At 44.5% G+C, this 14,704-nt stretch overlaps 1 protein-coding gene across 3 annotated transcripts in view; it reads left to right on the top strand.

Annotated features, from left to right (window-relative positions):
- elf1 (E74-like ETS transcription factor 1) overlaps nt 1-14,704 on the top strand; it is a 44,756-nt gene that overhangs the window by 26,036 nt on the left and 4,016 nt on the right. For 2 of the 3 annotated variants that reach the window (XM_049586107.1, XM_049586106.1), the window contains exons 2-9: nt 6,351-6,656; nt 7,131-7,187; nt 10,327-10,501; nt 11,211-11,315; nt 11,438-11,599; nt 11,738-11,821; nt 12,518-12,710; nt 12,880-13,239. In XM_049586107.1, the coding sequence (XP_049442064.1) occupies nt 6,585-6,656; nt 7,131-7,187; nt 10,327-10,501; nt 11,211-11,315; nt 11,438-11,599; nt 11,738-11,821; nt 12,518-12,710; nt 12,880-13,239 (1,208 nt within the window). In that variant the 5' untranslated portion in view covers nt 6,351-6,584. The remainder of the gene's footprint in view (nt 1-6,350; nt 6,657-7,130; nt 7,188-10,326; nt 10,502-11,210; nt 11,316-11,437; nt 11,600-11,737; nt 11,822-12,517; nt 12,711-12,879; nt 13,240-14,704) is intronic. The other variant, XM_049586109.1, reaches the window with a different exon arrangement.

Here is a 14,704-nt window from a genome sequence, read left to right as displayed (position 1 = left end):
TTGTATGCCCTGAAACAAGCAAGTCCAGTACACTGTGCTGTGATAAAGGGCATGTTAGTTGAGTATATATGGGACAGAGAACAGCTTGCAATGTCTCAGCAGGAAACATGCCTCGTACATATGACCAAAAAAGAAGTGGAATTTGGTCTTTGGAGACCTTTGTAAAATTTTTGTCACTGGGGACGTTACTGAGCTTTCATCCCTGCCCTCCAGACCATAATATTCTACTAACGCCAAAGCCAAATGTGATAGTGTAGGCCTATTAGTTGGCACAAACAACTGTTGTCACAGGAAGGCATGGGTCCTTCTCCTGGAGCCTCCAGCCCAGAGTGGAAAAGTACAAGGTTCGCAGGAGATGAGATTAAATTCCATTCTCCTTCTGAAAGCCGGGGCTCGAGGTGACGTTTTTCTTTCAGTCTTCATTTGGCCCTGGCACGGCAGAGGCCAAATGCCTCCCACTTTTAAGACAGACACGGTGCCAGAGCTGCTGGCTCCGACACAGTGCCCTCTCGCTTGTGTTTCTGCTGCCTTGTGTTCTGCAGCTGCGTGCTATTAGCCAGTGTCTCTGTGCGGGCCTCTGTGCCCGTCTCTGCCATTTTATCGCCACACGCATGGTGTGGCCTCAGGATTGCAGTGAAAGCACTCCTTTATTTAGCTCAATAAAGTGGAGTTTGGAACATGGTGAGACATGCTGCATTGTGCAACACTGTGTGGTGAGTAAAATGTAGAATGCAAAGTGAAATACTGTATTCAAAACAGTTTTTATAGCGCTGACATAGTGTGTGTAGCACCTCTGTGTGTTTTTTGTCTGGCATTGATGCAACTCCTTAATTACCATCTACCCACTCTTGCATTGACAAACACGTTTCCAGCACTTTGACCTGCTGCTATAATTCAACCACCACTTTACCTGCTTTCTTGTTGTCTTGAAATAGGATAGATGAATATACATAAGCTGACATTACTTACTTTACTCATTATTTCCCTTAACTAAGCCATGTTTTTACCTTGCCACAACTATTTTTCCTGGCGCTAAATGTGTTATTGTCACATAGTTGTGCACAGTTCAATGACATCTGTACCATGACATGCCCAAAAAGGAATTGCTGTCCAGAAATGACGACCAGGATCCTCTGATGCCCATATGAGCTATCACAGGGCTCCAGGAATGAGCTCGAGCCTCATATCACTGACTCATTTCCTTTACAGGAACCCAGAGGATCCTGCAAAAACAGCATGTCTGTGCTGACAACCATTCAATAACATGGTAGTGGTAAGCCCACGCATTTTCTGCCATTTTGCACACCGGTGTTTCTCCGCACAGCTGAGTCGGGAAAACTAAAGCTTTGCAGGACTCATTTAAGGTTTTCTGTTAGTACTAAAATGTGTCTCTCAGCACTGTGTGATTCAGAGCAAAATCACTGCTTCTGTCAGTTTTAAGCCTTTGCAGGTGTTTAGTGAGTGCAGAGAGGACTCATTTCAAATACCAGGAATACCACCCGCTCTCTCACATCTTCAAGCCCTGTGACCGCTGTAGCACAGCCACACTAGAACACCCCTGCTATGTCACCTGAAGAAATCTAGATATTTGTAACCTGAGCTGAAAATGGCTGATAAGTAAAGTTTGCCCTGGTCCTTTTCTCGCATCTCGCAATGTTTGCACTCACCACATGCAGAGTGAGTCATTGCATAGTCATTCAATTGGCTTAAATTACCTCCTTTCATGGTCAACAATGAGCTCAGCTGAAGAGACTAAAGCGGGGGAAGTAGGGCCTTCTGGGAATGCTCCATTTGTTCATGAATCCTGACTCTAATTGGTTGTTATTGCGACTGGCAGTCACCATGCTGTAGGGGTGGAGTAGGCCAGTGTTTGCTTCATGCTCCCCCTCAGTCTGCTGCACACCAGCCTGCCATATATAACAGACAGCTGTAATCGCCGGAGGAGAGGCGACTGATAAAAAGATCAGGTCACCATGGTTGCAGAGAAGGGCCATGATGGGGCCATACTATCATTTAGTCATATTGGTGATTGTCTTTGGGGCTACTGACATGTGTTGACCTAGGGTTCAAATAATAATTGAATTAAGTAAATATTAACGAAAGCAATCATTTTATTTATTTTATAAGATATTAAAGTAATCCTCAAATTGCTCAGGCTGTTTGCAGATTTTTGTTTGATAAGCTTCTTAAAGGTCCAGTGTGTAGGATTTAGGGGGATGTATTGGCAGGAATGGAATATAATACTCATTACTTTGTTTTCATTAGTATATAATTACCTGCCTGTGTAATGCCGAAGGAGTCATAACCACAGCTTTCGCTCAGCTTTATTGAGCATTTTAGCATCTTTCAGCTCATTGCTTTGGATTTACACCATTGCAGTTCTGGTTCACTTATACAGCTTTCATCAGAATTCTCTCCAGATGCAGCAGGCAGCTGTTTTCAACAAAAAAATGTTCCAAAAAATGACTGTATGCTACCTGTTCAGCACCAAACAGATGACATAGACAGCTAGCGACTAGCCGGTGAACATAGTAGAGCATTTAGGAGCTAAAGAGGCAGATGTTTTAGAGCTGAAATAAGAGCAAACATGACGTGAATTCATCAGGTGGACAAAAACATGACTTTAAATCAGGGAAATAGGCAACTGTAGGCTAGCCATAAAACGTCTTAGGATGATAACATGTCAATAGGCGTTTTCGGACCAAACAGTTGGAGCTCCCTCGAGAACTTCATACCTTCAAGGGCTATTTTTCTTTTGTTCTGTTTGCACCACTAATAGGAAGGCTGGCTGGCAGTTGGTGTAGCAACGACCCTTTTGTGTTGACGAGTCAAAATCATCGTCTTGCATCATGTTTACAATCACATATACTCAGCATAGCCTAGTCTTCGCTGTCAGTCCATTTGTTCACGTATTTCTTCGAAGTTTGTAGTTAAAAGCTGTTGTTTGGTGTTTTGTGTTGTCTGTTGTCTACTTGGCTATGGTGTTTTTTAAGATGGTGGTTGCTGGTGCTGCATTGTCTGTGGTCGACCAGTCACCATACACTTGCATCACTCATGGTTCCTCTTGTGCTGTGAGAGTATCTACTCTGAAATAGCTTAAAAAAGTCCCTCGGAACAGCGCTCTAACAACTATGATCGTTCCTTGTTCTTGTGGTGCAGACACAGCTAAAAGGGGGGTTCTTGAAACTATGAAAAAGCTCCAGTCCGAAAATGCCTAATATTGTGTTCCAAGTGACCAAAATTCAGTTGGTGCTGTTTTGAAACTGGTTATGAAGATAGTTGTTTATACATGATTACTGCCTAAATGACAAATAGTTTCAGCACAAAGTGTGTGATTAGCAGTTGTGCCTTCATTGAGATTTTAAAAGTGGAGAGCAATAGGAATAAGAAGGGGGTGGGGGGCTGACATGCATCACGTGTTTGGTTTGATTTAAACCCAGGACACCACTGTTACACATTTCATGCCGCAGATCTCAGGATGCCCCGCCTGGTAACCACACTAAAATACTCAAGTCTGTCAAAAGAACGCCCCACCCATGAGTCACAGGCAGTCTATTTGCTCTGTGGACTATTATGCATTGACTAACATCCCAGTAAAATCCCTCCCTTCGTTGTTCTCCTCCTCTTCTCTTCATGACGTAGTACGTTCACTTACAACCCTGCCCCTGTGCTAGGACAAGGCAGCTGTTGTCATGTGCTCTGGGATAATGTGCAGGCTGCGTCTGACTAATGGCTGGCTCTCTTGTATCCCTGTCTGCTGTTAGCACGATGCCAACTGGGCCATTCAGATCAATGAAGCACTGACAGGAGGGGTATGGAAAATACACACATGCAAACACTGACACAGCCTGATGCATTATAGTGCGAATTCAGCAAGTCAATTAGACACAAATACAAAACACAGGAAAGAGGATTTACTGTTTACATCTATCCTGACTCCTGTGATCTCCCACAGTTTGTTTCCTGTCATCTGATTTGTCCATAGTTTAATAAAAGTCGTGTCCATGGGATCATAAGCTGAAGTTTTTGCCCTAACAGCTCCATAAATATCCTTAAAAGTAACACAAACTGTGACAATAACAAAAGAAGAACAAAGATGCTCTGTTACAGAGGACACATGTTGTTTTAGCTCCCTATATGTGGGAGAAGGCAGCGAGGCTGGGCAGGGCAATATCAGAGTGATCCCATATGATTCAGGCCGCTGCACTCCTCCCTCATCTCACATGAGGTGTCCTGCTCTCAGCAGAGGGCAGATAAGGGCATCTGCTGCAAATGTGTGTATGTGGTCCATGTGAAATTACAAACGAAGTCGCTCAGCATGCAGACACGTGTCCATCTGCGTTTTTTTTTAACATGATTTATACATCTTCCTCCATTTGGAAGCCTCGTGTGATACATCCCCTCTTTTCCGCTCAAGTCTGGTAATGGCTTGTCACACTCTCCCGGCACAAACATGCCAGGAAGACCAGGGCACTGAAGAGCTCCAGACAGATGGCAGCAGCGTCCAGCTTTGGCAGAGGTGGGCATGGACACTGCCCAGCAGAGACAGCAAGAGGGGGGACTGACTGGAATGAAACGCCAGCCTTCAAAAAGATTTAGTATCCCCGTCTCTCTCTCTTCTGTTTCCCAAAGCGATGCTTTCCAGACCACGGCCACATGTTACTATTCTGTCTGGATGCTTAGCAGGAAGATAAACTAAATCGTAAAATGTGTTTGGCCCCTGCGCCCCGCGAGCTGCTCAGAAGTTTAGTCTGCTATCACCTCCTCTCCTCCTGTTACCCCCCCCCCCCTTTTCAAAACTTCAAAATACAATTGGGCCTGGTATGCAACTTCGTCAGTCACACAGGCATTTCAAAGCAAATGAGCTCCACCCTGCAGCAGTGGAAAAAGCAGGGATGGTGTGTGTGTGTTGAGGGGGTGCATTAAACACTGCCATCTCTTACTTCTCTACTGCTGCCAGCTCTTTGGTCTCAGGGAAAGAGGAGGGTGGGGGGCTTTTGGCTCAGGGGTGTCCGCTTATTTTTCAGCCCCTCCCAACCTTCAGCCCTGAAACCTGCCTTTGGGCATTGTGTTTTTGGGACACACCTCAGCACATACACACACTAACAAGCAACTCGACCACCAGTTTCCCTCCCCCGCTGCCTGTGATCACAGTAACTCCCTGAGGGTCAGCACAGAGGGGCTTCCAGAGCATCATCAGACAAGTGATCGCTCGCCTTTGTGTGTGTGTGTGTGTTTCTGTGTAGAGGGAGGGCTCGTTCAGACCCTCTCATGTGATCATAATATCAGCCCCTTGAGTCTTATGATCTAGGGTGGTGTGCTGAGGGGTGCCTTCATTTCAGGGATGGACACAGACATGAAATGAGAGGCAATGGTGTTGAAATAAGGAGGAGTTGTGCTCCGAGATCATCCTGACTATACACTTGATGTGCTTGTTTTAGAGCAAAGGAAATTAATCAATTAGCTGATTTGAATTGAAAACTGTTGTGATAATTGAGTTAAACGTCATTTCTCAAGCTGAACATTTGATGGTTCCAGGCACTTAAATATGAGAATATGCTGCTTTTCTTCGTCTTAAGTTAAAGTAAATTTAATATTCGGGTGTTTGTGTCGATGGTCCGACAAAACAAGCCATCTGAAGGTGTCACTTTGTGCTCTGGGATTTTGTGATCATCATTTTCCATTGTTTTCTGATGTTTCATAGACCCAAGGATTACATCAATTGGTAATTTGTTGCAGACCTGCCTTATTTAAAAGATCACTTTAACAACATCCATAATTGTTTCAACTTTTAAGCCTCACAGCCTGAACTTTTGGACGATTGAGGCTGAGCTTTTATATATTTTGGCGTCACATCTCTGATATTTGAATTAAGATGCGTAAAAGCAACTGTACAACATCAAAACAGATTTCTATTGCTTGCAGGAATATATTTAAGTAGTCAATAAGCCTGAAACCTTGTGCAAACTTTTTGGAGAGGGGAGAAAAAATGAGTTTTTAGCTTGGTCTTGACTAGTTTTGTGAGTTCACTAGAGGGTTTGTCAGGCAGGGAGGCAGGAGTTAGACAGTGATCTGATTTCTCTGCTGAGATTTGTGGCCTTTTCCGATTTCAGAGCTAAACATAGCCTAGATACGTACAGTATGTCCTGCCTGAAGCTGTGCAGGTCTGTTATTAGTTGAATGGTGAGTTCTCAGGCCTCAGACATACTCTGGGTTTCTATCCTCTCACACAGGCACTCTTCCTCTGCACTGTCCCCGCTCCTCCCTGCCTCTCTTGTCTCTCAGTGAAATTAAACTGATCTAATATGTCTCCTGACCTTAGCCCCTATCTCTTTCTCTCCCTCTGCCAGGTGTAGATGCTCCAGGCGCAGCGGGACCCAGCCTCCGTGTCAGAGAGGGACGAGGCTGCTCCCACCTGGGCCACAGCACTCCTCTGAAACTCGGCTCGTGGTCTCTCTCTTACTAAGCGCCCAGATTAGAGAACAGGACAACGACAGGGAAGCCATTTTGTGAGGTGAAGCTGAGTGTCGGGAGCCAGGAGTAGTCAGGATATTTTAGGCTGCTCCCTGCCCTCTGAACTGAACATGACAACTGCAGTTCAGCCCAGCGAGCTGGTGTTCGAATTCGCCAGCAACGGGATGGACGAAATCAACCAGGTAGGTATCACACTGGAGAAACCACATGTAAAAGTTTCTTAATCCATTTGTTTGTGGCTTTTAGGCTTAACTGGGCTTTTAGACTGCATTTTTTTATTTCACTCATGACCATCCATCGTTTTTCAACCAGATTTTGTTGATAGATGTAAAAGGGCATATAAAAACTTGTGTAAACATCATGGTCACTGGGGTAGGATTAGCTGTAGCTCAGAGCCTGTGATCTTTAACTGTGACAACATGTTGGGGAAGGAGGCAGGCGGAGGGGAGGATGGAGCGGAGAGGAGGTCTGGGAAGAGGAGTGCAGGGCTGCTGGGAGCGCAGACATGGAAAGACTGAAAAACCTGCAGTGAGGTTAGGGTGCGTGGGAGGGAAAGGGTGGGGCTTGGCCATGAACGTGTGTAGTGGCACAAAGGTTACTGTGTGTGCATACTATGTGAACCTGTGTGCCTATGTGTCTTTTCATTGCCTGGTCAGGTTTGCAGTTATCTCATCCCCACAACCGTGTCTGAATCCTGTGGAGCAGGCTTGATTGTAAGTGTGGTCGTGTTTGTGTGTGCTGGTATCTGTGTGTGTGTGTGTATCTAGAACGACAAGTTGTCACTGGATCCCTGAATAGCACCAACTCAGGTCTAACCTGATGGACGAGTTACAAGGCTGTTTGGAAGGGATGGGATAAAAGGTCTTGCATTGTTCCAGCGCTACAGTTTTGTTCCTTGCTGCACCCACTCAGCCTGTTATGTAAGCATCATGCCCCTATTTACCAAGTCCTGGAAATACCCCCAAAAGGAACAGCACACTGACACACTAGTGCAGTAGCCATTTTGTATCTGCTGTCTGTTGTAAAGATTTATTTAAGCTACAATAAAGCTGTTTCAGCTGAGTGAAATCTTAGTGTTCTCTAATGATTAGCCACGCTATATTGGTTTTTCAAGCCAATAAGAAGCTCCCTAAGGTGTATCATGTAATAACTGCAGGATAGCTGTAACATATAGCTATAAAACATATAGCACTTTCAAGCCACAGAAACTTACATTTGGATTTTAGGTGAACAACACAGTAGTGTCAGTCATGCTACACAGGCTGCTGCACTCTCACATATTGTGATAATGAGGATATATAAAGTGTACAGACAGTTGGACTCATTGTGGCCGGGCAGGTAAAGCAGAAGAGAGCGGGGTTTGGAGGGAACAGCTTGCACAGATGCTGTTGCTTTCAAAGGCAGAATGGGGAACTCAGAAATGCAAATCGTGCCTGATTCGTATCGCCTACCGTTTCCCTACTAGAAACACTCTTCACTTCAACAAAGAGGAAGAGGGCAGTTAAGACCTTTATGGTGTTCAATATTATTTGTCAGACCGGGTTGCGTGTCGGGCGCCGCTTCTCCTGAGAGCCCCACCTTATCAACCTTTAAACAACGCTGTCTCTTTCTCCTCCATAGTGATTATCTTTCACATTGCAGAGTGTTTCGTTTACATGACAATACAAGACCAGTCTGAGGTGTTCCCAGCAAAAAAAACCCCATCAAAACAACAGCGGAGACAGCAGCTTCAGATGTCTAATGCTCTGTCAGCAAACTGAGTGGATACTTTGTGCGCTGAATGGGAGGAGGGGAGCTGTTTCAGGAGCTCAGCAGACCAATAGTCAAAATGCCTTTGTCTACACACACACACACGCTTGACTCCCACTCAAGGACAGCAAACATCATTTAAGCCCAGACGTGGAGATGTGGTAGCCTCACTGTCTCGCTATCTGATAATGTGTCTACCAAAGACTCTGATTAATGGGAAACATTCAGTGTACGTCAGTGAGACATTGACTGTAGTCAAAGCAAAACTCAGGCTTTTTATTAGCCCCTTGAGGTTTCTCACTGCTGAGATGTCACTCAGCTGTTTGTTGTGGATCTTCAAAGTTATGATCTGGAGTGTGGAGGCATTTTGCTCCAGACTCACAGACACCTACATTATGTACAGTGTATCAAGTTACAAATAAACAATCCTTTGGTAGTCGCTCCTGGTCCTGCCCGGGAGGCCCAACCTTTCTTAACCGTGTCCAAATAATGAGTCGATCTGTTAGTTTCCTGGTTAAAGTGTAGCCGAAATGGGAGTGTATCCATCGCCCCCTCTTTTCACCCCTACGGCTCAGAGCCCAGACACCTGGTATGCCCCAGAGGTCCAAAGCAACAATGGACACTTGTGCAAAGAGACAGATAAGCCTTTATTCTTGTTCCTCCTACTGCACCTTTTCTCTACCCTGTTCCCCCTTTAATTAGGTCAGGACTGTACAAATGTCTTCTTAATTGAAATGGTTAAAATTTAAAAAATAATCCGAACATGTACATTCTGTTGAGTGTTTTAAGAGTTTTGTGATACAGTCCAGTCAGCAGTGCAAAGGTTCTAGTTGACGGAGCTTGTTATTTGTGGGGCAGCAGTGTAAGTTACACCCTGATTGTAGGCAGTGTGATATCAAGAAGGTGTTTGTCAGGTTTTGCAAACATTCATCTTTTGTTTGGACACATTTGACCTAATTTCTTTTACTAATCTTTCAACTTCAGAGAATATTTTCAGAGGTTGCACGTCTCTTATCCCTGGTGGGCCGAAACAGTCCTGCTAAGATAAATATTTTATCCAAATCTGATCTGTTTCAGTGCGGTCTAGACACATTATACACTTACAGGCCAGAGCAGTTGCATTAGCTGCATGGCACTGACATGGTAAAAGAAATTATCAGTTCACTTTTGAAGTGTAGTCTGCTGCCATCTGCTGGTGTTGACCTGAGTTGTTTTGCATCAAAGTACCTGAGGTGACCTTTCCATTTAAAACAAAAGCCAGCATGTAGCGTAAAAAGTTAAGTTTTGTTGATGCTTTCCACATCAGATCCGCCTGTCAGTCTCTTATGATTACACAAATGAGCAGATGTCAAATCCAGAAAGTCATCAAAATAAGAGTTTTAGAGGACTGCATGACTTATTCAGAGGACTGAATTAGTCCCCATGTCCCTCCCATTGACACGAACCAAGCGCCCTGTGAGCACTCTTGACCCAGTCTATGTTTGAGGAGCTCTCGAGTATTTTGGGCTCCTCAGTTTCAACGGTTTGGCACGAGCTCCAATAATTCCCCTCCGTCCCCCGACTCCTTCCTGCATCAGGCTGAGCCATGCCTGAAATGAGACGGCAAGCTGAGAATTCCCAAAGCACGTTTAGGACATGATGAAAGAGGTGCTCGCCTGCAACTCACGATTGATCCATTAACATTCAATTGGGCTTATATAATTTCTGAGCATAAGATTAACTTCTCAGGAGAAGTAGGCCAAATCAAACAGCTGGTTCCTGTCTTCTTCAGCGGGTCCCTGTGGACCGCTGCAACACCACAGAAATGAGCTCTCCGCCATGCCGTGTGCCTCCACATTAGCTGAAATTGAGTATGAATCCACAGTATTTTTACAAGGCAATAAAAATAAGGAACCAAATCTGGTTATAGCATTAATCTGATGTCATCTGGGGTTTTTAAATTGCATTTATGATGTGTAGTGAAGGAATAAAAGGCGTTTTTATTGCATATACACACAGAGTACGTATGTGCAAAGACCGTCAGACCCCTGCCTCCCTGTGACGGCTCCTGCATCACAACTTCTCACCTTCCTCTGTATGTGTGTGTGTCCTTTCTCTGTTCAGCTGGATGACCCGTCAGTATTCCCAGCAGTCATTGTTGAGCAGGTGCCTGCGGCTGATTTGCTGCAGGTCTACTCAGGCCTGGAGTCCGACGAGGTGACCAACGGCATTATGGTGGACACAACTCTTCATGTCGTGGAGGAGCCCTCTATCTTGGTGGGAGGCGTTGACCTCACAGGTAAAGATGTTTGACTTAACTGTCATTTAAAGGGAACTGTGCTCAGTGAGGTGCATTTAAAATACACTAGTGTTCTCAGATTCACAATTATAACAAATGTAAATCTCGAAGAACACCCTGGGTCCATCATTAAAAAGTTTCTAGAAATACGATTGTGATTGATACTAATTATTGGGAAAATAAAGACATGTTTGATTGAAGGTACGTTCAATTGGTACAGCTCCAATCAATTAATTCCAATTAATTGCCAGCATAACCTAGAGAGTCTCAAGACGGGGCACATTAGGTCGCACGAGAATGCAAAAACCTCTTTACTAATAAATTATTGGAGAATTTATTATTTAAAAGACTTATTTTTTTTACTCATTTTTTGTGAAAAGAGGAATGAGTCAAAAAATACATCTTTCTGAGAAACTTATTAAACATTATTAGTAATTTATTTGGTAGACCTTTCCGCCTAATTCTTCTTTACCTTGCAACCACAATGTCTTGATTGTGCCCACGTCCCTCAGCACAAACAAAACTGATCAGGATGTTACCTTAAAACTCATTTAATGCCAGCAGCCATAAAAAAGGAGCCTGGTACTTGTGCTTACCATTCAGCTGTATCAGAGAAAGACTCAGACATACAAGTGCCCAAAGCACCACAATATACAAAGCAGTTACCAACAAGGATTTCATATCAATTAATTTGTTGTCTGTTGGACAGAAACAACAGTCTCTGGGCCAGAGGACAGCATGGAGACGAACGAGGCTGCAGCAGCTCTCCTTAACATGGAGTCTCCAAACAACATTTTGGACGAGAAGCGCATGAGTGAGTCATTTTGCATATTCTACATTTAACTTTGATCAGTGGTTGTATGTTGAGCTTGAGATGTGTCATTAACGCTCTATTCATGGTTCGTCTGTGCTTCTCTCTATCCTCTTTATGTATAGTTCACACCTACGGCACTCTGCTGGAGTCAGACTTGACGTACGCCCCTCTGAGGCCCGACCAGATGGATAATAGTGCCCTTGACGTGTCCCTCGACGAGGACACTTCATCCATGGATGAGATACCCCAAAAGTGCCCCTTAAAACATCCGAAAAAAACCAAAGGTAACACAGCTGTCCTCCTCCTCCTTGTTAGAACACAGGAATGATCTCTTCTGCTAAAATTTCAGCCTTATAGGTAATTGGATGATTTCACTGTGACCTTTCACCTCATAACACACCACCCCTCAATTTGAATCGCAGTGCGGAAGCCGCGGGCGGTGCGTCCCTGCTCCCCAATCACCACCCCTAACCTGCCACTCAGGAAGAAGAGCAAAGAGGGCAAAGGTAGGCCTCACTAACTTGTCCGCTTCTCTGTAATGAGCCAATAAAAATCAAGGTCTCCCCTCCTCTTGTGTATGCTCTGTTTCCTCCTGTGGAGTGTGCAAACAGCAGTCCTCAACCCCTGCAGTCCGGCGGGGTTGAATCTGGGCGAGTTAATGGATGAGGGGATCTCAGAGTGCTGTGTTTCGCAGGGAAACAGAAGTGATTGCAGGCTGGAGGGCACATTGATGCTCTACCGATAGAAGCAGACTAGTGCTGCTCGATGTGAGCCCTCATTGCACCATACAGTGTGACACAAAGAGGAGGGGGCTGGGGACCGCAGGTTCAGCTGCACACATATACATCACCCTGTCACTGTGTCTGGGATTCAAGTGACTACTGGGAGCGTTGCTGTTTTTAACCACTTCTGGCCAAAGCATCTCACAAATTAGAGTAATCTACTCCCAGGCCTGGTGTAATTGATTTCCTTCCAAGGCACACATGTACACGTACGACTGACACAACAATAGTTATTAGAAAAGAGTTATTTCTCCTGCAACCCTTTAGCCACCTTGTACACACATTTTTATGCAAGACTCTAAATTACTAAATGAATTATAGATGCCTATAGCGCAGCTCGCAGGCCCCACCATGAATGTCTGATGTGCTCGAGTGTTAAAAACATGACTTAATTTAGTCCCCCCCCCCCTCAATTTGCAGGCAACACGATCTACCTGTGGGAATTCCTTCTGGCTTTACTGCAGGATAAGAACACCTGTCCCAAATACATCAAGTGGACACAGCGGGAGAAAGGCATCTTTAAGCTGGTGGACTCCAAGGCTGTTTCAAAGCTGTGGGGCAAACACAAAAACAAGCCTGACATGAACTATGAGACCATGGGACGAGCTCTCAGGTAAGGGGAACATACGAATGAGCACCATTTTCTAAAGCTTTGTCAATATGCACATCATCTCCAATTTAGCTCTGACCCATGTGAGGACCCTGCACCCTACAGTGACGTTTTATGGGGCTGTTAAATTTGAATGACGATACTGTGATAAACAGCTCTCTATCTCTTTCAGGTACTACTATCAGAGAGGCATCCTGGCCAAAGTGGAAGGGCAGCGGCTCGTTTATCAGTTTAAAGAGATGCCGGCAGATCTGGTGGTGATCGAGGATGAGGATGGCACCTCTGATGCCAACGTTAGCTACGGGAATCAGAGGTCCACCAACGGGCGGTCTATGGTGCGCGGAGGCTCCAAAGGGCACGGGAGGGCTCATGGTCAACACCATGTCTCGGTGAAGCACATGAAGAAGGAGCCTCACGATGAATATATGTACCAGGAAGCTAACGGAGGACAGGCTGAGCAGCTCCTCCACTCTGTCCATATGTTGCAGAGCAACCAAGGGTCGGCTGCCCACGATCCAGCACAAGCTATGAGGTAGGAGATTTGGCAAGAGGAAGACACACTCTTTAAAAGAGCTGTTTTCCACACCGTGAATTATACACAGGTCTGTTGAGAGGCACTGTCAGCTAAATTAAAAATGAGGTTTCATTTACTTGAAAGTAGCACGGTAGGTGCTAGAGAACATTGATTTCTGATCGTGATCTTTCAAACCAAAGCTAGATGGATGAACTGACCAAGGTGATATTATTATCTTTAATCTGTCATGTCGATATCGGCAAATAGGAAACACAAAATTGCAGGTCAAGGATATGTTGGAGATCATATATCGACTAATTTATACCACTCTCATGTCTGCACGTTGAATATAGTCTCACATTGCCAGACTTATCTCTCGGCCATTCACAATAACAACTTTTGTTGACGATATATTGTCCAAGGAATAGTTGTGCGAAATAATATGAGTGTCATTTAAAGATCATTTTATGCCACATTTATGCGACACACTTTCAAAGAGCAATGAACTTTTAATTTGACCACAAATTACAGCAAAATGTGGCATATTTGTTTCTGTTCATTCACTGTGAAAAAAATGCTCAGGTGCTGCAGCCAAGTCTTAGAACGCTCAGAAAAACCCTGTTGTTTATTCTGGCATCATGTTGGCTAAGATTGTGATGACACTCTTATGTAAACCAACACACATGTAAACACGAGGGCAATATTGCACGATATATGGACATGACCTTGATCTTCTTTTTGCTGACCTTGATATGTCTATCATTAATTATCGTGGCAGGCCTACCTATCTCCGCAATCCGTTTGTGCCAGTGCTGGAGAAAGATCTGACTGAACCCATTATGATTTCGCACTATGGGAAAACAAAACACTCTGGAATCGTTATATAAACTAATCACAATAATTTTTGGTGGCGCTAAGCCAGCTAGCCTGGCTCTGCTGGTTGTATGGCTACCCTTACAGTGACAGAAAGATATTAGTGCCTTATAACCATGTAAATGCCAAGTCCGATTTTTTTGATTTCTCTCGGTTTCTTTTTGGTTGGAACAATGTGCATGTTTGCCCCAGGTGGAGGTAACATATGGTGATGGAGCTGGTGCGTGCACCACACGCAACATGCCGCAAGAGCTGTTTCTGTGTGCCTCCCTCGTCTGATTTGGAAAGAGAATCGAAAAAGAATAATTGCAGGACATATCAATCATCGATCATCACTAGTAGCAGTAGCCTGCATAAGGGACACTTGGGGGAACATCAGTAAATTGTAGCGTCCACCGATAAATCCACATATGAGGTGTTTAGGGGACATCTGTAATTTATATCTATAGAAAAAAACTGGGGTTACACTTGCATTACAAGTGTTAACAGGCAAAAACACTTCTTCTCCATGTGTACTTTATGCCTTGAATTAAAAAACTTATTTAGTTTTATTTCCTGCAGATTAGACGCTTCACAGCAGGAGGCACTATGCGCAAGTCAAAAAACGTTA

The sequence above is a fragment of the Epinephelus fuscoguttatus genome, linkage group LG9 (genome assembly GCF_011397635.1).
Source record: "Epinephelus fuscoguttatus linkage group LG9, E.fuscoguttatus.final_Chr_v1".
NCBI lineage: Eukaryota > Metazoa > Chordata > Actinopteri > Perciformes > Serranidae > Epinephelus > Epinephelus fuscoguttatus.
This window is presented reverse-complemented; position numbering and strand designations above follow the sequence as displayed.